The 23,577-nt window shown below is 45.3% G+C and overlaps 1 protein-coding gene across 13 annotated transcripts in view; it reads left to right on the top strand.

Annotated features, from left to right (window-relative positions):
- PLEC (plectin) overlaps nucleotides 1-23,577 on the top strand; it is a 392,819-nt gene that overhangs the window by 335,788 nt on the left and 33,454 nt on the right. For all 13 annotated transcript variants that reach the window (XM_082257384.1, XM_082257378.1, XM_082257383.1 and 10 more), the window contains 14 exons: nucleotides 547-653; nucleotides 736-855; nucleotides 2,511-2,606; nucleotides 2,693-2,820; nucleotides 9,571-9,664; nucleotides 10,868-11,022; nucleotides 11,274-11,574; nucleotides 15,008-15,082; nucleotides 15,212-15,373; nucleotides 16,583-16,687; nucleotides 18,073-18,168; nucleotides 18,763-18,888; nucleotides 20,825-20,977; nucleotides 21,800-21,954. In XM_082257384.1, the coding sequence (XP_082113510.1) occupies nucleotides 547-653; nucleotides 736-855; nucleotides 2,511-2,606; nucleotides 2,693-2,820; nucleotides 9,571-9,664; nucleotides 10,868-11,022; nucleotides 11,274-11,574; nucleotides 15,008-15,082; nucleotides 15,212-15,373; nucleotides 16,583-16,687; nucleotides 18,073-18,168; nucleotides 18,763-18,888; nucleotides 20,825-20,977; nucleotides 21,800-21,954 (1,873 nt within the window). The remainder of the gene's footprint in view (nucleotides 1-546; nucleotides 654-735; nucleotides 856-2,510; nucleotides 2,607-2,692; nucleotides 2,821-9,570; nucleotides 9,665-10,867; nucleotides 11,023-11,273; nucleotides 11,575-15,007; nucleotides 15,083-15,211; nucleotides 15,374-16,582; nucleotides 16,688-18,072; nucleotides 18,169-18,762; nucleotides 18,889-20,824; nucleotides 20,978-21,799; nucleotides 21,955-23,577) is intronic.

Here is a 23,577-nt window from a genome sequence, read left to right as displayed (position 1 = left end):
CAGGACACCATCTGTCTTCTCATTAGGCGCATGCCCCGACGTTGTCAGGCATGCATACAAGCACGTGGGGGCCATACAAACTATAAGTGCCATTTTGAGTTGCTGCAATGAAATTTCAGCAAAATGGACTAGCCTGCTGCATCATTTTTCAATTTGATTTTCGGGGTGTCTTTGAATTCAGCCCTCTGTAGGGTGATAATTTTCATTTCCATCAAATGATTTTAGCACGTTTCATTCCTAACACATTATCCAGTCCATACCAGTATAGATCCTAACACATTTTCCAGTCCATACCAGTATAGATATCAAGCATGAGATTTTTCCCCATTGAGATCGGATTTGTTTTCAAAGTGTCCCTTTAATTTTTTTGAGTAGTGTATATCGACCCCGCACTACCCCAAGGGAGTGTATATAGGTGACATTTTCTATATGTTCTACTTGTCGCATACATTTTGTGTCCTGTATGTGCCTAGACAGAATACATTTATTGCCTTTTGATTTCAGTCTTGTCTTTCATATTGCTGAGCAGTTTCTTGTTTTTTTCAGATGTGGACGTCCCCCAGCCAGATGAAAAATCAATCATTACATATGTGTCTTCCCTGTATGATGCCATGCCCAGAGTCCCTGATGTACAGCAAGGGGTGAGAGCCAACGTGAGTGCTCAGGATATTTGGGGAGGGGGAGATCTGGTACGGTCAGCGATCTGTTGGGTAAATGTGGTGTCTCCCCTTTCAGGAGCTGGAGCTGCGGTGGCAGGAATACTATGAGAGGGTCACCATGCTGCTGCAATGGATCAGACACTACACCGTCATCTTTGAGGAGAAGAGATTCCCGGCCAGCTATGAGGAGATTGAGGTATGTGAACTGAGTGCTGCAGATCGGACAAAATCTCAGGATGGTTCTGCTGATCGTTGCTTCTCGCAAACAGGCTGGGATGTGGGAAGGGACATCACGCAAAGTCTATAGGTTAAAAAAAGTGACTTGATTTCCCAGCCCAACTCCAGAAAAAGTTTGACACAGGAGGAGTTACAATGACACAGAGGCAGAGTCTGGCATGCAAGGGGTTACAGCAGGGTAGAAGATAAGTCTGGCACCCAAAGATGTTGCCGTGAGGTAGAAGGTGAGTCTGGCACAGAAGGGGTTACAGCAAGGCAGACGAGGAGTCTGAAAAAGAAGGGGTTAAAGCGGAGTAGAAGGGTCTGGCACAGAAGGAGTTACAACAAGGTAGCAAAATGGTCTGGCACACAAGGGGTTATAGCAGGGTAGAAGTGGAATCTGGCACACAAGGGGTTACATTGGGGGTAGAAGTAGAATCTGGTGCACAAGGGGTTACAGCAGGGTAGAAGTGGAGTCTGGCACAATAGGGGTTATACTGTGGGTAGAAGTGGAGTCTGGCACACAAGGGGTTACGGGGGGTAGAAGTGGAGTCTGGCACACAAGGGGTTACGGGGGGTAGATGTGGAGTCTGGCACACAAGGGGTTACAGCAGAGTAGAAGTGGAGTCTGACACACAAGGGGTTACAGCAGAGTAGAAGTGGAGTCTGGCACACAAGGGGTTTCGGTGGAGGTAGAAGAGGAGTTTGGCACAATAGGGGTTATACTATGGGTTGAAGTGGAGTCTGGCACACAAGGGGTTACAGTGGGGGTAGAAGTGGAGTCTGGCACACAAGGGGTTACAGTGGGGGTAGAAGTGGAGTCTGGAACACAAGGGGTTACAGTGGAGGTAGAAGTGAAGTCTGGCACACAAGGGGTTACAGTGGGGGTAGAAGTGGAGTCTGGCACACAAGGGGTCACGGGTGGGGTAGAAGTGGAGTCTGGCACACAAGGGGTTACAGTGGGGGTAGAAGTGGAGTCTGGCACACAGTAGGGGTTACAGTGGGGCTGGAAGTGGAGTCTGGCACAGAATGGGTTACAGTGGGGCTGGAAGTGGAGTCTGGCACAGAATGGGTTACAGTGGGGGTAGAAGTGGAGTCTGGCACACAAGGGGTTACAGTGGGGGTAGAATTGGAGTCTGGCACACAAGGGGTTACAGTGGGGGTAGAAGTGGAGTCTGGCACACTAGGGGTTACAGTGGGGGTAGAAGTGGAGTCTGGCACAGAAGGGGTTACAACAGGGTAGAAGTGGAGTCTGGCACACAAGGGGTTACAGCAGACCACATTGCGGTTGAACAGACAGTTGCGGTCTTCTATCAATCTGTGTCATGGGATTGGACAGTGCAGTCTGTGTCATATGATGATATGCGGATCCGATCCATGTGACATGCGGTCTCTGGGAGTGTCCCCCCCCTCTCAGGATAGACACAGAAATAGATTCGCTGCCTATAGATTCTTAGCTGGGTTCTGAGCTGTGATTGGTTGTCATGGGCAGCACAGTCATTACTCTCTTCCATTTTTCTAGAATCCTCTGCATATTTCCATAGTATATAGGGCATCCCATATAAAGGGGAATTTCCTGCACAAGGCCAGTGTGCTGGGCTACCATTCCTATTAACCCTTTCCTGTCCTCTGCAGATCCTGTGGCGACAGTTCCTGAAATTTAAAGAGACAGATCTCCCCAGTAAAGAGGCAGACAAGAACCAGTCCAAGCTTCAGTATCAGTCTCTGGAGGTGAGTAGACTGCAACAATCGTTCTTTATTCTTCATTCCATTGTCAATCCTCCTTGTGTCTGACCCTGCTGCCCTCTGACCCTCAGGGTGCTGTGAAGGCTGGGCAGCTGAAGGTGCCTCCCGGGTATCACCCATTGGATGTAGAGAAGGAATGGGGGAAGCTGCACGTGTCCATCCTGGAGAGGGAGAAACTGCTGCGGATAGAACTGGAGAGGTACAAGGATGAGAAATTAGTGATTTGTATTTGTATCATTTTTTTAAAAACACAGAATGCCAATATATCCCACATTCTGAAATCCTTTTTATTTGCAATAGTTTAAAAATAATTATTTGGGGGGGGGGAGTAAAAAGCTGGTTAGCACACCAGTAAGGTTCCTATATAGAGCTGCAGACACAGGAGGAGACCACAGAGGCTCCTGTATAGAGCTTCGGACATAGAAGAGGAGACCTGTGAGGGTTCTATGCATGGTTTCAGAGCCCCAGATAAGGATAAGAGGAGATCTGTAAGATTCCTATGTAGATCTCCAGAGACAGAAGGGGGAGAAATGTGAGGTTCCTATGTAGATCTCTGGACAGCAGAAAAGAAGACCTGTGGGGTTTTTATACATGGTTCCAGAGACAGGTGGAAAGAAGGCAAGTGAGGTTCCTCTATAGCAGGGGTCTTCAAACTATGCCCCTCCAGTTGTTCAAGAACTACAATTCCCATCATGCTTAGTCATGTCTGTGAATGTCAGAGTTTTACAATGCCTCATGGGATGTGTAGTTCTGCAACAGCTGGAGGGCCGTAGTTTGGGGATCCCTGCTCTATAGAATCCCAGATACAGGAGATGATGAGATCTTGGAGCTCTACATAAGAACCTCCCAGGTCTCTTCTTCTATGTCTGGATCTCTACATAGGAACCTCCTGACACAGAAAAAAGTAGTCCTGCGAGGTTCCTACCTAGAGCTTTAGGCACAGGTGAAGAGAAGAACTGGAGATTCCTTATAGAGCTCCAGACAAAGGTGATGGAGTGATCTGGGGAGATTCATATATAGAGCCTCAGACAGCTGAAGTGGAGACCTGTGAAGTCTCCATAAACCTTTCCTTTGAAATACTTTAAAAAGGAAAAGGTTTTGGGTAGCAGACCAGTGAGGATCCTATAATAGAGCTCCAGACGTGTGAAGTGAAGACTTGTTAGGTCTCCATATAGAGCTCCGGACACAGTAGAAGAGACCTGTGAGCTTCTATCCAGAGCTCCTGACAAAGGCAAGGGGGAGATTGGGGAAGTTCCTATATGAAGCTTTGAAATCAGGTGAAGAGGAGACCTGTGGGGTATTTACATAGAGCTCTTGGCATAAATGAAGGATAGACCAGTAAAGTGTCTATATAGAGCTCCAGACTTGGAAGGGACTTGGAAGGTTCCTAATATAGAGCTCCTGATACAGATGGGGTGGAGATATTTGAGATTCTTTGTGTCTGGAGCTCTATATAAAGAGGAGACCTGTGAGGTTCCTCTATAGAGCTCCCCATACAAGAGAAAAAGGATTCCTGAGGAGCGGTTTCTATATAGAGCTCTGGACACAGGTGAAGAAGAGACATGTGAGGTTCCTATATAGGGCTCCAGGCACAGAAAATAAAGTGACCTGTAAGGTTCCTAATATAGAGCTCCAGATACAGGAGGTGAGGAGAACTGTGAGGTTTTTCCATGGAGCTCCAGACACCAGTGAGGAGATCTTTGAGGTTCTTTTATATAGGGCTCCAGACTCCAAGGAGGAGATCTTTGAGGTTCCTATATAGAGCTCCAGATACAGGAGAAAGGATTCCTATATAGAGTTATAGACATGGCGAAGAAGAAACCTATGAGGATCCTATATAGAGCTCCAGATACAGGAGAAAGGATTCCTATATAGAGTTATAGACCTGGGCAAAGAAGAGACCTGTGAGGTTCCTATATAGTGCTCCGGGCACAGGTGAAGAGGAGATCCGTCCGGTTCCTCCTATACAGCCCACTTGACACAGGTGAAGGAAAGACCTCATCGACAGGCTGGGCCATCCCAGGGAAAAGTGTTGAGGAGTCCTGGTATAGCCGCATAGTGGGCAGCGTTCAGGAGACTGGGGAGGACGCTGTGGGCAGCTGCTTATGGTTCCACGCGGAAGAAGTTGATCATTAGATTCAGCAACATTACTCCAGGGCTATCATAACCGTACTCTGTTGACCTTCCATGATTGGGGGTCCATACTAAGAGGTAAGAGGCAGTGTGAATGGGTGTTGGTGACGGCTCCTTTCTGGACACTCCTTTTCCCTCTACTAGAAACGAGTCGTGAAGATTATATAAAATGTATATATTGGAGCTGCACTTTTTGTAATATTTATACCATGCACATATTTTGAAGGTAAGAAAAACCTAGATTATTATACCCCATAGCTCCATAAAACTGAAGCATTCTGGTTCTTGCAAAGATTTTAATGTGACACATATGGAGGCTTTGCAGTTAGTACTGGTTGTCCAATTGGTGTGGTTGGCTACCATAGCAGACGTGGATAGTGCATCTGTCTGCATTTAGGAATGAGCCTGGTTGGTGTGTGAAGGGTCTTTTTCGAGGTGCTGTGAGGTTGAGGAATGTTTGGTAGGATGATTTGAGTAAAGATGACTTAATAGAATGCGCAATATATAATATGTAAAGCACTTGAGGGCGCCTTATAAGGACTTGTAATAAATAGGGGAATTGTGCCAAGGGTACCCAATGTGTAGGAACTGGCTGGAGGTTGCGCAGTGTAGATTGCCCTTCCCACATGTTTGTATGAGGTAGGAACTGAACTGGGTCTATGATCGTTGTAGATGATCAGCCTTTATTCTTAGCAATCTTCTACATCCATCTCTATTTAAAGCTTCAAAGACATGTTGAGATCTGTGAGCTTTCTGTGGCTCTGTACGTAGAGAAGTAGGACTGTGGTTAGAGACTTTGGGTAACTATAAAGGAATCGCTGACCACAGGAAATCCCACTGTATATGCAAGAAAAGTTTATTTTGGGTGACTTTGCATAGAGCTGCACAAAAAGTATCAATTTGCGCACACCTCCCTCCGCAGTAACCAGTGTTTGTGTTGGAAACGGGGCCAGATTGGCGTTTTTAGTGACGTTGGGTACGGTGTAGCGGCTGAGGCGGGAGACTTCCTCTGACTCACCTCATTCCGGGGAACTCGTCTTACAACTGGCAGAGAAAGTGAGAAGAGAAAAACTTTTTTTTTTTGTCCACATCAGTCTATTGTTTAACCCGTTAGTTAGCAGACTTGTCAGCTCGTCGCTCCGAATCTCCTTCTTTTACTGCAGATATAATGCGACTTTTATAGATATAATTGAATTATCCAGAGGACAGAGGAATACGTTGTCTAGCGTCCTGTTTTTTCAGAGTCATAGAAAAGCAGTTATGAGAGTGAATGGAAAAAGTTGTTGCGGAGATTAAAGTTGGGTGAGTCACGCAGTAATTGGTTCCAGCCTGTCAGATTTAAGCAAAGGCGGAGCGGGACGGAGGAGGGGGGACTGTGCTTCTGGCTCACTGCACATCTGCAGCTGTATGAGGACCTGGAGCTATGACTGGAGGGAACGCATGCTTTGGATAGGTAAGCGCTTCTTCAAAGGGGGTGGGGCCTGCAGAGCATCACTTCCTATGTCACACAGTGTGAAAGCAGATGACATTCTGCTCCTTTCTAAAGCTCTATTGTAACTGGCTGCAATCGTACATTGTATCCGCCTGTAATGTGCAGATATGGTGTAACCGTTATACATTGTATCAGTCTGTAATATGCAGACATGGTGTAACTGTAATACATTGTATCCGCCTGTAATGTGCAGACACCGTGTATGCGTCATACATTGTATCCGCCTGTAATGTGCAGACACGGTGTAACTGTCATGCATTGTATCCGCCTGTAATGTGCAGACACGGTGTAACTGTCATGCATTGTATCCGCCTGTAATGTGCAGACACCGTGTATGCGTCATACATTGTTATCCGCCTGTAATGTGCAGACACGGTGTAACTGTCATGCATTGTATCCGCCTGTAATGTGCAGACACGGTGTAACTGTCATGCATTGTATCCGCCTGCATTGTGTCACAGCACCGATGTTTGTTGAGGTTTATCTTGTGTAGTTTATAATGAGGGAGAGGCAGATTATATTCACAGATCAGCCAACGGCAAACAAATGTTTCATTAACTTTTACAACACTGCTCTTCAGAACTGATTGCACGCTTTTCTAATTTGTTAGTGCTAAAAGGGTTGTTACAAATGGCAATGTGCAGAACCTGCCAGACACAGCTAGCTGTGAACTGATTAACCACTTAAGCCCCGGAGGATTTGGCTGCTAAAAGACCAGGGGGTATTTTGCGATTCGGCACTGCGTGACTTTAACGGACAATTGCGCGGTCGTGCGACGCTGTACCTAAACAAATTTGACGTCCTTTTTTTCCCACAAACAGAGCTTTCTTTTGGTGGTATTTGATCACCTGTGCGATTTTTTGATCACGCGCTATAAACAAAAAAAGAGCGACAATTTTGCAAAAATAACAATATTTTTCACATTTTTTTATATGAAATTCCCCCCCCAAAAAAAAAAAAAATAAAATAAAAAGTAAAAATCAAAATTTTTTAACATTTTCAGCCAATTTGTTTTATGCTACATATGTTTGGTAAAAAAAATCGCAAAAAGCGTATTTTGATTGGTTTGTGCAAAAGTTATTGTGTTTACTAACAAAGGGAAAGATTTTTGTCATTTTTGTTGTTTTTTTTTTTTTGCGTAATGGCGGCGATCTGCGATTTTTTTTTTTTGCGGTACTGCGACATTGGGGCAGACAGATCGGACCCTTGACTGACATTTGTGACACTTTTGGGGTTACCAGTGACATTTCTACAGTAATCAGTGCTATATATATATGCACTGTTACTGTAAAAATACACTGGCAGTGAAGGGGTTAACTTTATTTGAGAGGGAGGGGCTGTGTGTGTCCCTAGGGGCGTGATTCTTACTGTGATTGGCTGTCTGTTGAGCTGTAGTTACACTGATCAACGGTCCTACATAGTAGAACCGTATGATCAGGGTTTCTACACAGGGAGAACTGACAGGCAGCTTGTTTACACAAGCTGCCTGCCTTTCTCCCTCTCCCCCGCCGATCGCCGAGTGACCGGCGGACATCGGGTCCGCCGGTCACACGCGCGGGGGGGTTCGTGACCGCGCGGGAGCGGGAGCGCGCCGCCGGCGGCGCGCGCTCGCTCCCGAGAGCCTCACAGGCTAGTGACGTTAATTAACGTCACTTTGCCTGTGAGGGGCTGACTGCCGCAGTAAATCTACTGACGGCAGTCGGCAAGTGGTTAAAGCTGCATTTTGATTGGTTGATATAAGTTTCTGCCTATAATCATTGCACTTGGAGCTGCAATAATTCATTAGAACAGCCTTTCTCAGTCTTTTTAAAACAGAAGAACCCTTGAAATAATTCTTAGGTCTCACAGATACCTCGTGCTTACTGTGTGTACAGCCAGAGCCGCTGATAAGGCAACTGGTCCTGTCAAACTGGGCCCAGGCCTCATCAGCTAAACAGGGGGGTCCCAGCAGCTTTATTTTTCATTTCTGCCTAAAAGAATAAATAGATTTTATGATAGACCACACCCTCACTTCTTGCTTACCAGGACTTAAATTACATTTTCCTTGGCCCCATCATATCAATAGAGTGGCCCAGGAGGTGGGACTTATTTATTTTTTTTTTAATTCGGGGCATAGGCAGATAGTCAGTGTTGCTGTACCTCTAGGGTGGGGGGGTGGAGGCAAGGTTGGAGGGGCCCAATCAGGAAGACTGTATGGTTTCTAGCAGCAGCCCTGTGTACATAGCTCATGGTATATTAGCATAGTGGTCAGTGGGAAGAATACTCCTTACGTTGGGGGTCGGTGGGGAGAATGCCCCTCGCGTTGGGGGTTGGTGGGGAGAATGCCCCTCACGTGGGGGGTTGGTGGGGAGAATGCCCCTCACGTTGGGGGTTGGTGGGGAGAATGCCCCTCCCGTTGGGGGTTGGTGGGGAGAATGCCCCTCACGTGGGGGGTTGGTGGGGAGAATGCCCCTCGCATTGGGGGTTGGTGGGGAGAATGCCCCTCCCGTTGGGGGTTGGTGGGGAGAATGCCCCTCCCGTTGGGGGTTGGTGGGGAGAATGCCCCTCACGTGGGGGGTTGGTGGGGAGAATGCCCCTCACGTTGGGGGTTGGTGGGGAGAATGCCCCTCCCGTTGGGGGTTGGTGGGGAGAATGCCCCTCACGTTTGGGTGGTCAGTAATAGGAAAATTTTGTGTTTGTGACATTGATTCCTGCACCTTCAAATCTCATATCAGCCCCAATTCCTCCATAACTAGAAATGCAGGGGTTTTGCATTCATCCCTTCTGCAGCTGGCAGTTCCACTAGAAGAAGGAAGAGGGCAGGCATGAGCAGGGCTTCTTCATTTAGCAGTGTGTGTAGCTACCAGCGGGTCTATGCCAATACTGGGAGGCGAGGCAATGCCTAATTGTCAGACGGGCCCTTCTGAAACTTAATGGAGGTAGGTTGGCTACTGGCCCAGAGGGGCACATGCCAGGCTTTGTAACTCACAGCCTAGTGAGAGGTCAATTGCTGCCTATGGCAGAAGCACTGTATTTGAAGAACGGGGGCTCACTAGAAGATCATCTGTTGGGCCAGTCTGAGCCTATGAGCATGCCACATGAGGATCTTCCTGGGTTCTTTTCACACGGACCGGTTTTAGCTTTGTTGACCTGTATAGCAACTAGAACAACGACTTTATACACCAATACAAATCGCATACAAAATACAGAGAGGCTTACAGCTTATGCAGATACAGAATGACCCATGTGACTGTATCGGTGGGTTTATTTGCATAATGCAAAGCAAATGTGTAAAGCCGATTGTTTTAAATTTTAATATGTTAAACTGATATTTCTGCCGGACAGGTTGGAGCGCCTGCAGCGCATTGTCAGCAAACTGCAGATGGAGTCGGGACTGTGCGAGGAGCAGCTGAACCAGGCTGACACCCTGCTCCAAACGGTGAGTTCATGGCGCCATCTTACCAGGACCACCAGACGTGGTGCAAACATTTCCTGTGCATTTAAACAAAGGTTTTGTAATGGCAAAACGTTTTTTTTTTTTTTGGGATGGAGTGGGGAGGGGTTAGGCCCTCTGGAAATTCTCTTTCATGAGACCATTAAAGGTATGCAAAATTAATGTAGAATAACAAAAATACAGCTTCAGGACTTAAAGTGGTTGTAAAGGCTGCAGATTTTTTACCCTATGCCTTAAAGTAAAAAACATTGTGTGCAGCCTCAACCCCCCCTCAAGCTTCCCCTAATACTACCTACCTGAGCCCAATCACAATTCAGCACTGTGCTCGGGAGTAGCTGTTATCCCGGCTCTCTGCCTCCCCATTGGCTCAGAGACAGCCATTGGTTCCCACTGTTGTCAATAACAGCCAGTAAGTGAGGGGCAGGCTGAGCTGTGCTCGGTGTGTCTTACAGTGGGGCTCAGGATTGAGCATGCACTATTGCCCCCATAGCAAGCGGTTTGCTCCGAGGACACTTGGCAGGATGGAGGAGCCAGAGGTGCCAGCAGGGGACTTAAACAGAGAAGGATCGGGGCTACATTAAAAAAAAAAAAAGTTACTACATAGCCTTTGCTATCACTTTAATTATAAGTACAATTGTCTTAGCTCATGTGCAAAGTCCCACAAATACCTGTTGATCCTGCCAGTGAAGTCCACCATATGCAGCTTCCTGTAATGCTGCGACAACGATGCCGCACTGCTCCTAAATTCAGAGCAGAGCTGTCACTTTCACGTAGGTGGTGCTTGCTTGAACTACAGTTGGATGGGAAGATGTTGTAGGGAGTGTAGTTATCCGCATTGTCACTGCTGATTAACAAGCCTATAGTTTGTCAATCAGCACCTGGCCACACCCAGTCCCAACCACTGTATTTTGTATGAACAGCTCTGCCTCTTTCTGAAACCCTCCCACTATGAGCTGCAGTGTCTGGGAGGGGAAGCGTGTGAGACACAAATTTAGGATTTGGATCACATAAAGGCACTTTTTACTTTTGAAGGCTTGTACTTCACATAGTAAGTGGATCTGGGACTTATTTAGCTTTTGGATGTCCTTTTTAAAGTCCTCTGAGTACCAGCAGTTCCATACACCAAGCACAGCAGACACAATGAATATCTTTTTATTAATCAGTGCGCTTATTACTCCTTGTTTATAGAATATTCGCCTACTAAATTCTGGGAAACCACCACAGAGAGCCGGAGACATTGAGAGAGATCTAGACAAGGCAGACACCATGATCCGTGTTCTATTCAATGATGTACAAGCTCTTAAAGATGGGCGCCATCCACAGGGCGAGCAGATGTACCGCAGGTACGGTATTGATGAATTTTGTATACATTTTCTTGAAGTAGTATTATTGTTATAGACTTCTAATTGACCCATCTGAGAGGTTCAAAGACCTATATACAGTATGGAGAGGTACCTATTGGTGCTTATTCCCACCATTAACCATTGATGGTGTCTATAACTGTAAGGCCGCAGAAGTGCTTACATCATCACAATACATTGCTTACATGTAAGCCATACGCCTTATTTACTATTCGTGTTGTTTTCACCGACAGGGTTTACCGCCTCCACGAGCGACTGGTGGCCATCCGCACAGAGTACAACCTGCGCATTAAGTCTGGAGCCACTCAGGTCATCACCCAAGTGACTCATGTCACCCAGACCTCCGAAATGGACGTCACCCTGCGTTACTTCCAGGATCTGTTGGCTTGGGTAGAAGAGAACCAGAAACGTATTAATACGGCTGAGTGGGGATCTGACCTGCCCAGTGTGGAGTCCCAGCTGGGAAGCCATCGTGGCCTCCACCAGTCCATCAATGAGTTCCGGGCTAAGATTGAGCGTGCGCGAGCTGATGAGGTGAGCACCTGGCATCAAGGCCACCTTCCTGTAGGCCTGTCCCTACTCCATCCACCTTATTCTACTACTTCTATGGGAATGTATTCCTTTATATATTGATGGGCTGGGAAAACGAACAGTCAGATGTATATGTCGTCATAAAAAGGATTTGTATTCGAACTTGGGTTCCAAGTGAGCGAAAATCTTCCAATCAATAAAAATCCAACTTTTCCATGTAGTATACAAAATGAAAATGAAGAATATGATTTATTTTGTAGATCCTATGCAGTTTTTAAGAGCCAGTAACTATACTTTTAGAAAGTTTTTGTTTTATTACAACACAATTGCACTAAATATTAACTTTACCAAAGAGGTTCTTATCCGATTTCTTATTTTATATGGTAAAGAAAATGTAGAGCTAAAAGGTTGAGTTATTGTAACATGTAAAAGGCAAACACAATAGATTAGATACAAAAGCAAATAACATATTAAGTGGCACACCTGTATATATTACACAATAAAAGACAAGTAAACCAGTATAACCTGCAGCATTGTTGCGTTGACCTGGGTTAGCCATTAAGTGAAATAAACGAACGGAAAATGTACCCATAAATAAATACTGTTATGATAGTGAGCTCTGACAAACCCCCAAACTGTGTATGAAGAATGGGAAAATGGTGCCAGAATCAGTGCCGCCCTCATTTTCAAGTCGGGAACAAGACGGTCAGATTTAAAATCTGTCTGGATATTTAACAAAAAGCACGAGTCAACTTTACAATTGATGCATAGACATCATAAAGCATTATTAGCTCAAGTTCTGCTGAAGATCAATTTTTTTATATATTCCATAATTTTTACTCTGATGGAGTTACCTTCATAAGTGGTTACAAAAATGTAGAAGAAGATACCCTCTCAGACTCCAAATACACGTATATTATAAAGTCTAGAAGGCTAGTAACATACATTAGACCTCCTAGGAGAAATAAACCCCATGATGTATATGATGTGTATTTACTAAAACTGGAGAGTACAAAATATGGAGCAGCTCTGCATGGATGCATACAAAACAATCAGCTTCCAGGGTTTTTTCATCAAAGCTTAATTGAACATGCTGAAGTTAGAAGCTGATTGGCTACCATGCACAGCTGCATCAGATTTTGGACACTCCAGTTTTAGTATTTAGTAAGGAAGACCTTTAGGCCCCTTTCACACACTCTGTCCGTCGGACGGAGTCTGTTTTTCTCAGCAGGGGATCGATCCGCCGATCCCCCGCTGGGCAGGAGGATGACATCTCTATGGGGAAATCGGATGGGAAAGGACCGTCGGTCCGTTCTCATCCGATCCGCTGGACGGATGGAAAATAGGGTTTCCAACTGTCCAGATTTGACAGATCGGATGTCAGCAGACATGTCTCCACTGACATCCGATGCCCCATAGGGATGCATGGGGGGACCGTTCAGATCCGCCAAAAAAACGGACAGGCGGATCTGAACGGTCTGCCTGTGTGAAAGAGCCCTTACCCACGCCACATCCAAAATTAAAATAGGAGAAAAATGGGGTTGCAGGGACACACCCTGCTTGTACAGGACTCTAATGGCATCACATGAGACCATGATACATTTCATAAAATGATGACTTTTATTTACAACATTTTAAGAAGTTGTAAAAAAACATCAAAAAAAGTTGCCTACGATGCATCATATCCTAGCACATTTTTGATGTTTTTTTATACTGTTATGTATTTTACATTTTAAAATGTTGTAAATGTCATAATGTTATGAAATTTGCCTTTGTCTCATGTGATGCCATTAAAGTCCTGTACAAGCAGGGTGTGTCCCTGCAACCCCCTTTTTCCAGTTTTAGTAAATCAACCCCCATATGTCATGTTTGGTCTCTAGCAACTCCTAATTTAATTCTGATAAATTATATGCTAATATACAGTTTGTAAAGCATTGTCCCATGAAAATTTGGATTTACCCAGAATAATTGCTATTAAGGGTTTTCGGTTGGCATTGTAAAACACTACAGCACACCTACAACACAACACTCAGTGCTTTTGATTTTGCTGGGGGAAGCTCCATGGGACAAGAAAGTAGTTGCATGAACAGCCGGGGGGGGGGGGGGGGGTAGATGCTTTACACACCCCATTTACAGCAGTAGATGCTGTAAATGGGGTGTGTAAAGCTCTGCATTACCATGCCCATGGGGCAAGAAAGTAGTTGCATGAACAGCCGGGGGGGGGGGGGGCTCTAAGTTTTAAAAAGGAACAAATTACTAAGAGTCACTTTGAGGGCCAGTGACTTTTGCAACATTAGATTAATTTTAATCCTCAAGTGATCTGAACTCAGCACTCTACCAAAGACAAGGCAGGCTCTATATGACCCCTATCCTATTGGGTCCAGCTGCTGTCTTAAGGGGATCTTCACAGCAGGGCTTCTTGATCATGTAATCACTGTGATTGACTGTCAGAGTGATCACGTGATGGGGAGCCCATCCCATCGGCTTTCTTTTATAAATGATGACCAGGAGCTGTTGGTGAGCGTGCAGTCTCAGTGGCGAAGCTGTCTATGCACATGTATGTAGCAGCACCAAGTTAACAGCCAACGCCATGCTGCCACATATTTACATGCAGCCAGCATCAAGGAGTGACGTTCATTACGTTTTTAAACCTGTTTGTTATTAGCCTGTATATTATTTTCTGTTGCTTGTCTAGGTTTATAATAGCCTTTAGGTAAATGTTTCAATATTTGCAAATGGTTAACAAACTCGAACGTCTTCATTATAGACAAACACTTCTCTAAAGAAGCTCACTCAATGTAGAATCTGTTACGTTCCTGTCTGGGTGAGGCAGCGAGTGATGCAGACACTTGTAATGGGCAGACTCTCAGCAGTAGATGCTGTAAATGGGGTGTGTAAAGCTCTGCATTACCATGCCCATGGGGCAAGAAAGTAGTTGCATGAACAGCCGGGGGGGGTGGGGGTCTCTAAGTTTTAAAAAGGAACGAATTACTAAGAGTCACTTTGAGGGCCAGTGACTGTTGCAACATTTGATTAATTTTAATCCTCAAGTGATCTGAACTCAGCACTCTACCAAAGACAAGGCAGAATCTGTAACAGATTCTACATTGTGTTTCCAGTAAAATGCATGGTGGTGGCTGGACCTGCCCCGGCTATTGTTACCCTCAGTCTGCTGGTGCATAGATTGTTGTCCAGTAAGCTGGAAAATCTCTTTGTGGGATGAGGCTGAGAATGATACATTAGAATACCTCTGTTGGCGAATTGAGTAAAATAAAATTGGAAGCCTGAAAACCCAGAATGATTCTTGAGGGTGGAGCTCTAGACATCCAAAATTGCAGTTCTAATATAGGTCGTCATTAAGTCACTGCACCGTTCACCATTTTTAGTAGTTCAGTCAGATATATATATAAAACCAAGCTCTTGTTTCTCTTCTCAGGGTCAGATACCAGGTGGTCGGGGAGCCTATCAGGATTATCTGGGAAAATTGGACTTGCAGTATGCCAAGCTGCTGGTAAGAGTCTCTTCTGTGTTGCCCTGATAGGCTGTGATGTGTCCAGTTCCGGGTGGGAAATGCATGGCAGTTTTTTATTATTATACCAGTTCTTGTGCTGATCTTGAAATCTTTACATTTTTATTCCAGAACTCTTCCAAGTCAAGACTCCGCAACTTGGAGAGCCTCAACGCCTTTGTGGCAGCTGCCACCAAAGAGCTGATGTGGTTGAATGACAAAGAGGAGGAAGAAGTGAACTTTGACTGGAGCGAACGCAACTCCAACATGACAAGCAAGAAGGACAACTACTCTGTGAGTTCAGTTCTTATTTTATCATGTATTCTGTGTTCTATCCATGTTCAGCTCTGCAAAGATGGAGGAATTCTATCAATCGGCCATAATTATTTTCTATGCATAAGAATAGGTCTGTTTAAATGGGAAGTTAAATAAAAAAAAAATACCTGAAAGGGGTTTTAACCTTTCCCTACAATTAAAAAAATAAATACATTTTGGTTTTAGATGCTTTTTAATGGGTGTATTGCATACTGTAGATTAGGGATCGACCGATATAGTTTCTTCATTGCCGACACCAATATTTTGGTCATCGCGTATCGGTATTGGTCGATATTGGCCAATATTTTCGTACATTATTTATTTTTTTATTTGATAGGCACTCTTGTGGAGGGATGTGAGAGTCTAATGGTGCTTTTCCACTGCATGGAACCGAAGGGTTCGGCTCGCTTTTGTGCTTTTCCACTGCTGGTACCGCATGGTACGGTGTAGGAACGGTTCGGTACAGTACGGCGGTGCTTTTCCACTGCATGGAACCGAACGGTACGGCTCTCTAAAACAGTACCACCTTGATTGTGGTTCCAAGAGGTACCATACCGGTACCATATCCCACAATCCTTTGCATGCAGTCACTACTAGCCACTGATTGGTCAGAGAATCGTTGTTATCCCACCCACTTAACTTTAGTACTACTTTAGTGGAAAAGCAAACCATACCAAACCGAACCGTTCCAACACCGTACCATGCGGTACCAGCAGTGGAAAAGCAAACCGGGCCGAGTAGAGCCGAGCCGGTACTTGCAGTGGAAAAGTGCCATAAAAAGACCCCAAACTCCTCCTCTGCACTTAAAAGCATTCAAAACGCCAAGTTTGGCTGTTTTGAATGCTGTCATTTTTTTAAATCCAGCGCCGAGTACCCGGAAGTGATGTCATGACATCACTTCCGGGTTTTTGCAAGGAGACCCCATCAGAGCCGAATTCGGCTTTGATCAGGTCTTCGGCGGCTGTGCAGGCTGGTTGCCCGGGTCTCCCGGGGGGACGGTGATATCGGCCACCTTGTTGGCCGATTCCAATATATCGGGGAAAGTGCATATCGGCCCTCGATATATTGGCTTTGCCGATAATCGGTCGATCTCTACTGTAGATATTAATAACAAATTATATTGGTTACAATGGAAGATACATCAGATATAATCTAAAACCTTGCTTTAATGACTGCTCTACTCTTCAGGGACTGATGCGGGAGCTGGAACTGAAGGAAAAGAAGATTAAGGAGATACAGAGCACTGGGGACAGACTCCTTCACGATGACCATCCTGGAAGGTCCACCATAGAGGTTAGTATTTGTGCTGGGTACACCTTTTCTAGTATTCCTCTATTCAGGTGTGATAGCTGCATTCATTTAGTTCTAGACCATGTTCTCTCCCAATGTGTGACCCAATACAGAGCAGGTGTGGCGGAGAGCTTACTTTGAAATTCATATTGGTGACTATTTTACGTATCTTAGAGGTATAGTACAGGACTCAGGCTGAGTATTCATAGAAAACAAAAAGAGAAGGGCGCACCGACCTTGTGCATTACCACTTAAAAGTTTATTAAAATCAAAGAAGGGTAGTGTACAATATACTCACAAACGTAGCACATGAACAAGCATATAGGAAATGGGCACCGCTTGCTTCCAGGGCACTTCTCTACTGCTGGATAGCGTGATGGCATCCTCAAAACCTGACGTGGCTTACGCGTTTCAAGGGAGGACCCTCTTCCTCAGAGCCAATATCGCCACGGTGGCGTCCCCCTCGAAACGCGCAAGCCACGTCAGGTTTTGAGGACGCCATCACGCTATCCAGCAGTAGAGAAGTGTCCTGGAAGTGAGCGGTGCCCATTTCCTATATGCTTGTTCATGTGCTACATTTGTGAGTATATTGTACGCTACCCTTCTTTGATTTTAATAAACTTTTAAGTGGTAATGTACAAGGTTGGTGCGCCCTTCTCTTGTTTTCTTGTAATGCCTTTTTGATACCCTTGGTCCTGAGGGGGGCAGCAAGACCACTTCATTTATGTCATAAAACCGCCTAGAAGATTCACCTTCCCGCATACCACTCGAGCGCAGGAGAGATATTGTTGTGTTTTTTGAGTATTCATAGACCCTGAGTTATAGGCTGGTGCCTTCAGGTGATAGAATGCTGGCAAAGCTTTTGAGAACATGCCTTCTGGGTATCTCCCTTATAACACTGCCCCACTCCGGGAGTCCTTGGTTATTTGCTAGTGTCTGAAGGTAATGAATCTCTTTTCCCTTATAGAGAATTAACTCTTAGCTTAATTAGTTGGTATTTTATCTTCTGATTCTGATTGGCCCCAAAGATGGGCAAGGTGGGGTTCAGAATCCAAACTTTAAAGGCAGCTCTCTGTCCACCAGGATAAACTTGGGAAGCCCCCAAGTAGCCTCAAAGAATATACAAAGGATGAGAGCACCACAGATCCAATGCAAGCCCATTAACCGTTTCTCAGACCCTGATAAATGGGGTGTTCTTAGTCCTTTAAAAGCATTCAGTTCACTTCTGGCGACTTGTCATGTGCAACAAAGACTTACTGGACTTGCATTAGACCCACCTATACCTGAAGCCAGGAAGCCCTGCTATCAGTGACCACTAGAGTTCCTATTCCTCTCTTCGCTTTTGATATTTTGTGTCTCTTCTGACCCATATGATTTGTGTGTTTCAGGCGTTCCAGGCTGCTCTGCAGACGCAGTGGAGTTGGATGCTGCAGCTTTGCTGTTGTATTGAAGCTCATCTCAAGGAGAACACGGCTTACTTCCAGGTATGGTCACCACAAGAGGCCTTCAGCTTCTGAGCCCCAGTGTGCTGTACACAGAAAGATGTGATAGTCTGCAACGCAGTTATCCTTTTGTAATGATGTGGCAAAAAGGTGTCCTTTAGTTGTGCATATTGACACAACTATAGCCATAGCAGCCCATGTGGCTGCTTTTGGGCTTGCTGGGATGGGGGCCCCATTAGTAAGGTTTTTTGATGCCTCCATTCCAGAAGAACTGACCTCGGATGCATAGATTATGTTTGGGATTGTGCTGTTGCTAGTCCCAGATCTCTTTTGCATCTCCTATCTGTGAGTAGATGTATTGGCTTAAGAGCTTCTGCTCATCCCAGCCAGCACTGAATTTAATCCTTTGATCATTTTGTGATCCTAAAAATGTTTTCATAGTTTCACAATTCTTTGTGTGTCTTCGTTGATCTAACTTCACAAAAATACTGCTAAATGAAATGCTAAATATTGCAAAATATAAAGCGAACTCATTTGGTAACTTTTTGGCTTTTTTTGTGAACTGACTACTTTTGAGATACATTTTGAGCTATTTTGGAATTCACCAAAGTATCTTTTTTTTTTTCCCCCACACAGTACTTTGCAGACGTTAAAGAGGCTGAAGAACATATGAAGAAGATCAATGACACCATGCGCAGGAAATACACCTGTGATCGCTCCATTACAGTGACCCGGCTGGAAGATCTGCTTCAGGACAGCATGGTGAGTACCCAGTAGCAGTGTGTGTACGTGACTGGTGTGTTTTATTGAGGAAATCAAGCCTTGTAGAGAGTATAGGAGATTTAATATATATCACCAACACACCATGAATCCATATAAAAGTCCAAGAATTTGAGAGATCATAACACCAACAGAACCACTTTGTCAGGCATGCCTGATGAAGGGATCCTGTAGGCTCTGAAATGTTGCACTTAGTTTGATGTGATATGTTCAATAAATTCTTGGACTATTTCAGGGGTCTCTAAATGTTTAAACAAGGGTCCAGTCAGCCCTTCAGGATTTAGGGGGGCTGTACTGTTGACAGTGGGAATAGAAAATGCCCTGGCATCAGTGTGAGTAAACCATGCCCCCTCCATAGGAGGAATAATGTTCCATTGTTAGTGTCAGTGGGAGGAATAGTGCCCCATCTCTGATGTCTGTGGTAGGAATAATGCCCCATGATTGCTATCAGTGGGAGGAACAGTGCCCTGTCATTGATGTCAGTGGTAGGAATAATGCCCTATTAGTATTGGTGGGAGGAATAGTGCCCCATCATTGGTGTCAGTGGGATGAATAATCCCCCATCATTGGTGTCAGTGGGATGAATAATTCCCCATCATTGGTGTCAGTGGGATGAATAATTCCCCATCATTGGTGTCAGTGGGATGAATAATTCCCCATCATTGGTGTCAGTGGGAGGAATAATGCCCCCTCATTGGTGTCAGTGGGAGGAATAATGCCCCCTCATTGGTGTCCATGGGAGGAATAATGCCCCCTCATTGGTGTCCATGGGAGGAATAATGCCCCCTCATTGGTGTCTGTGGGAGGAATAATGCCCCCTCATTGTTGTCTGTGGGAGGAATAATGCTCCCTCATTGGTGTCCGTGGGAGGAATAATGCCCCCTCAATGGTGTCCGTGGGAGGAATAATGCCTCCCTCATTGGTGTCCCTAATGCCCCATCATTGGTGTCCGTGTGAAGAATGGTGCCCCATCATTGGTTTCTGTGAGAAGAATATGGCCCCATCATTGGTTTCTGTGGGAAGAATGGTGCCCCATCATTAGTTTCTTTGGGAAGAATGGTTCCCCATCATTGGTTTCTATGGGAGGAATGGTGCCCCATCATTGGTTTCTGTGGGAGGAATGGTGCCCCATCCTTGGTGTCGGTGGGGGGGAATGATGCCCCAGCATTGGTGTCGGTGGAGGGGAATGGTGCCCCATCATTGGTGTCAGTGGGGGGGAATGGTGCCCCATCATTGGTGTCGGTGGGAGGAATAGTGCCCCATTATTAGGGTCTGTGAAATGAATTGTGCCTCATCCTTGATGCTCGGGGGAGGAATAATGCCCCATTGTTAGTATCAGTGAGAGGAATAGTGCCCCATCATTGGTATCAATGGGAGAAGTAATGCCCCATCATTGGTGTCACTGGGAGGAATAGTGCCCCATCATTGGTGTCAGTGGGAGAAGTAGTGCCCCATCATTGGTGTCAGTGGGAGGAATAGTGCCCCATCTTTCTCTGTGGAAGGAATTGTTCCCCATCATTGTTGTCTGTGGGAGGAATTGTGCCCCAAGTGCCAGATAAAAGCAAGCAAATGGCCGCAGTTTGGTGACCATTAGACTATTATATGGATCTATGGTGCTGGTGACATTATCTCTAGGTTGATATTGGTTAACCAGCAAGTTGTTGCTGCATCAACCTCCATACTCCAGTCTATATCCAAGAAGTACAATGAGAATATATAGCATCTGAAATGTGACACAGCCGTGACTACTCACAGGGCATAGTGACTACTTTACAGAATTCAAAGTAAATGTGTGGGGATCTTCACAAAACTTCAAGATCGCTCCGATTTAATAGGAGTAGGCTAGTAATACAATGTGGAAATGAATATATGACCTATAAAATGTGAAAAGTTTGACGACTTCTCTTCCCACCACCAGGATGAAAAAGAACAGCTCACAGAATACAAGGGTCAAGTTGCCAGCCTGGCCAAGAGGGCAAAGGCCATCATACAGCTGAAACCTCGCAGCCCATCCAACCCGCCCAAAGCCAATCAAGCAGTTCAGGCCGTCTGTGACTACAAGCAGTTGGAGGTGAGTGAAGGAGTAGGGACAAAGCACCGCTCCCTGTGCGATTATCTGAGTACAGAAATATTTGGCTCGTCTCTTCATCCACATAGATGAAATCTATGCTCAGAAAGTCATGGCATTATAATCTGTTAAGTCGGCATGATCTCTTGTGAACTCATAGCAAATCGGCTACGTAGCTGCAATTCTCCATGAATGTCAGTCCTAATTGTGAGAATAAAGAGCTTTAACACTGACCGTGACTAGTTCTCCTCCATTTCATGTCACTCCGTAATGGAAGAATATGATTGTTGGGTCATACAGATTCCTGTGTTGAATAGGGGCCTCACATGATCTCCTCCCCCCCCCCCCTCATTAAAATACTAATGACAGTTAAAAAAATTAATTTTCTGTTTGCGTTGCATACCTTCTTGTAGACCCAGAGATGTTGTCACTGGGTCATTGTGCTTCTCACCATGCAATGCAGGTATCTCATAGCTTGTAGGGGGAGGGTGGCTAGGGGGGGGGGGGGCGGAGGTTGCTTACAGTCATGGAATAACTAATAATCATTAGGCAGACTTGTTCTGTAATGTTGGAGAGGTTTCGCTACTCATCGAAGCAGCTTCCTCAGTTCTAATGAGTGGCATTTATGAGAACTGAGGAAGCTGCTTTGGTTTCGAGTAGCAAAACTTCTCCAACATTATAAAACAAGTCCAGGTAAATGTGAGAAATGGCTACTAGTTATATCAGGATGGAACACACCCAGGGAACTTTTCTTTTTCTTATTTTGTAGTAAAAGTGTGAGATTCTTTGGTTGTAGTATATAGCTGTATTTGTCTTGTCCTACAGATTACTATCCATAAGGGAGATGAATGTATGCTGGTAAACAACTCCCAGCCCAGCAAGTGGAAAATCATGAATTCTGCAGGAAATGACGCCATTGTTCCATCTGTCTGCTTCATCGTTCCACCACCCAACAAGGAGGCTCTGGATGCTGTTAGTCGGTGAGATATAAGTCCTGTGATGCTCTAGCATGGTGCTGGGTCCTTGGCTGCCGCAACAATTGTCAGTGTTGTCTCACTGATTTTGCAGTTCATGACCGTTTTCCTCCCTGTCATGTCCTCAGTCACATTGTCTATATCAGGGATCTTCAAACTATGGCCCTCCAGTTGTTCAGGAACTACAATTCCCATCATGCCTAGTCATGTGTGTGAATGTCAGAGTTTTACAATTCCCCATGGGATGTGTAGTTCCCCAACAGCTGGAGGGCCATAGTTTGAGGATCCCTGGTCTATCTGATGATTAAGTATATGGTCCTCCTGGTCTTGTCCTCAGTCATGTGATCCATGTCATTGACTTAGTTTGTTCCTCCTTTTGTCCTTTGTCATATTGTCCATGATGATGTCTTCCTTGTCATGTCCTAAGTTGTGTTGCCACATAATGGTGGGCGTAGTCTTTGTTTTATCGTTTCAGTCATGTTCTCCATGATGATGTGTAGTGTCCTCTTTGTCATGTCCTCCATGATGAGGAGCATAGTATCCTTGTCACCTCCTCAGTCATGTTGTCCATGACGTGTGCTCCTTATGTCCTTAGTCATGTTGTCCATGATGGTTACAGTAGTGTCCTTCTTGCCTTGTCCTCAGTCATGTGGTCCATGACGTGTGCTCCTTATGTCCTTAGTCATGTTGTCCATGATAGTTACAGTAGTGTCCTTCTTGCCCGGTCCTTAGTCATGTGGTCCATGACATGTGTGCGCCATTTTATGTTCTGTATCATGTTGTTCATGATGGATGTCCTCCTTGTCGTGTCTCCAGTCATGTTGTCCATGTAGTGTAGTGTCCTCCTTGTCACGTTCTCAGTGATGTCGTCCATGACAGTGAGTGTCCTCAGTCATGTTGTCCATGATGATGAGTGTAGTGTCCTCCTCGTCATGTCCTCAGTCATGTTGTCCATGATAATTTGTGTAGTGTCCTCCTTGTCATGTCCTCAGTCATGTTGTCCATGATGATTAGTGTGTGTAGTGTCGTCCTCGTCATGTCCTCAGTCATGTTGTCCATGATGATTAGTGTGTGTAGTGTCGTCCTCGTCATGTCCTCAGTCATGTTGTCCATGATGATTAGTGTAGTGTCCTCCTCGTCATGTCCTCAGTCATGTTGTCCATGATGATGAGCGTAGTGTCCTCCTCGTCATGTCCTCAGTCATGTTGTCCATGATGATGAGTGTAGTGTCCTCCTCGTCATGTCCTCAGTCATGTTGTCCATGATGATTAGTGTAGTGTCCTCATTGTCATGTCCTCAGTCATGTTGTCCATGATGATGAGCGTAGTGTCCTCCTCGTCATGTCCTCAGTCATGTTGTCCATGATGATTAGTGTAGTGTCCTCCTCGTCATGTCCTCAGTCATGTTGTCCATGATGATTAGTGTAGTGTCCTCCTCGTCATGTCCTCAGTCATGTTGTCCATGATGATTAGTGTAGTGTCCTCCTCGTCCTATCCTCAGTCATGTTGTCCATGATGATTAGTGTAGTGTCCTCCTCGTCATGTCCTCAGTCATGTTGTCCTTGATGATTAGTGTAGTGTCCTCCTCGTCATGTCCTCAGTTATGTTGTCCATGATGATTAGTGTAGTG

Source organism: Pelophylax lessonae (genome assembly GCF_965119305.1).
Source record: "Pelophylax lessonae genome assembly, chromosome: 5".
NCBI classification, from domain to species: Eukaryota; Metazoa; Chordata; class Amphibia; order Anura; family Ranidae; genus Pelophylax; species Pelophylax lessonae.
Note: the sequence above shows the minus strand (reverse complement) of the source record. Positions and strands in the feature narration are given on the sequence as shown.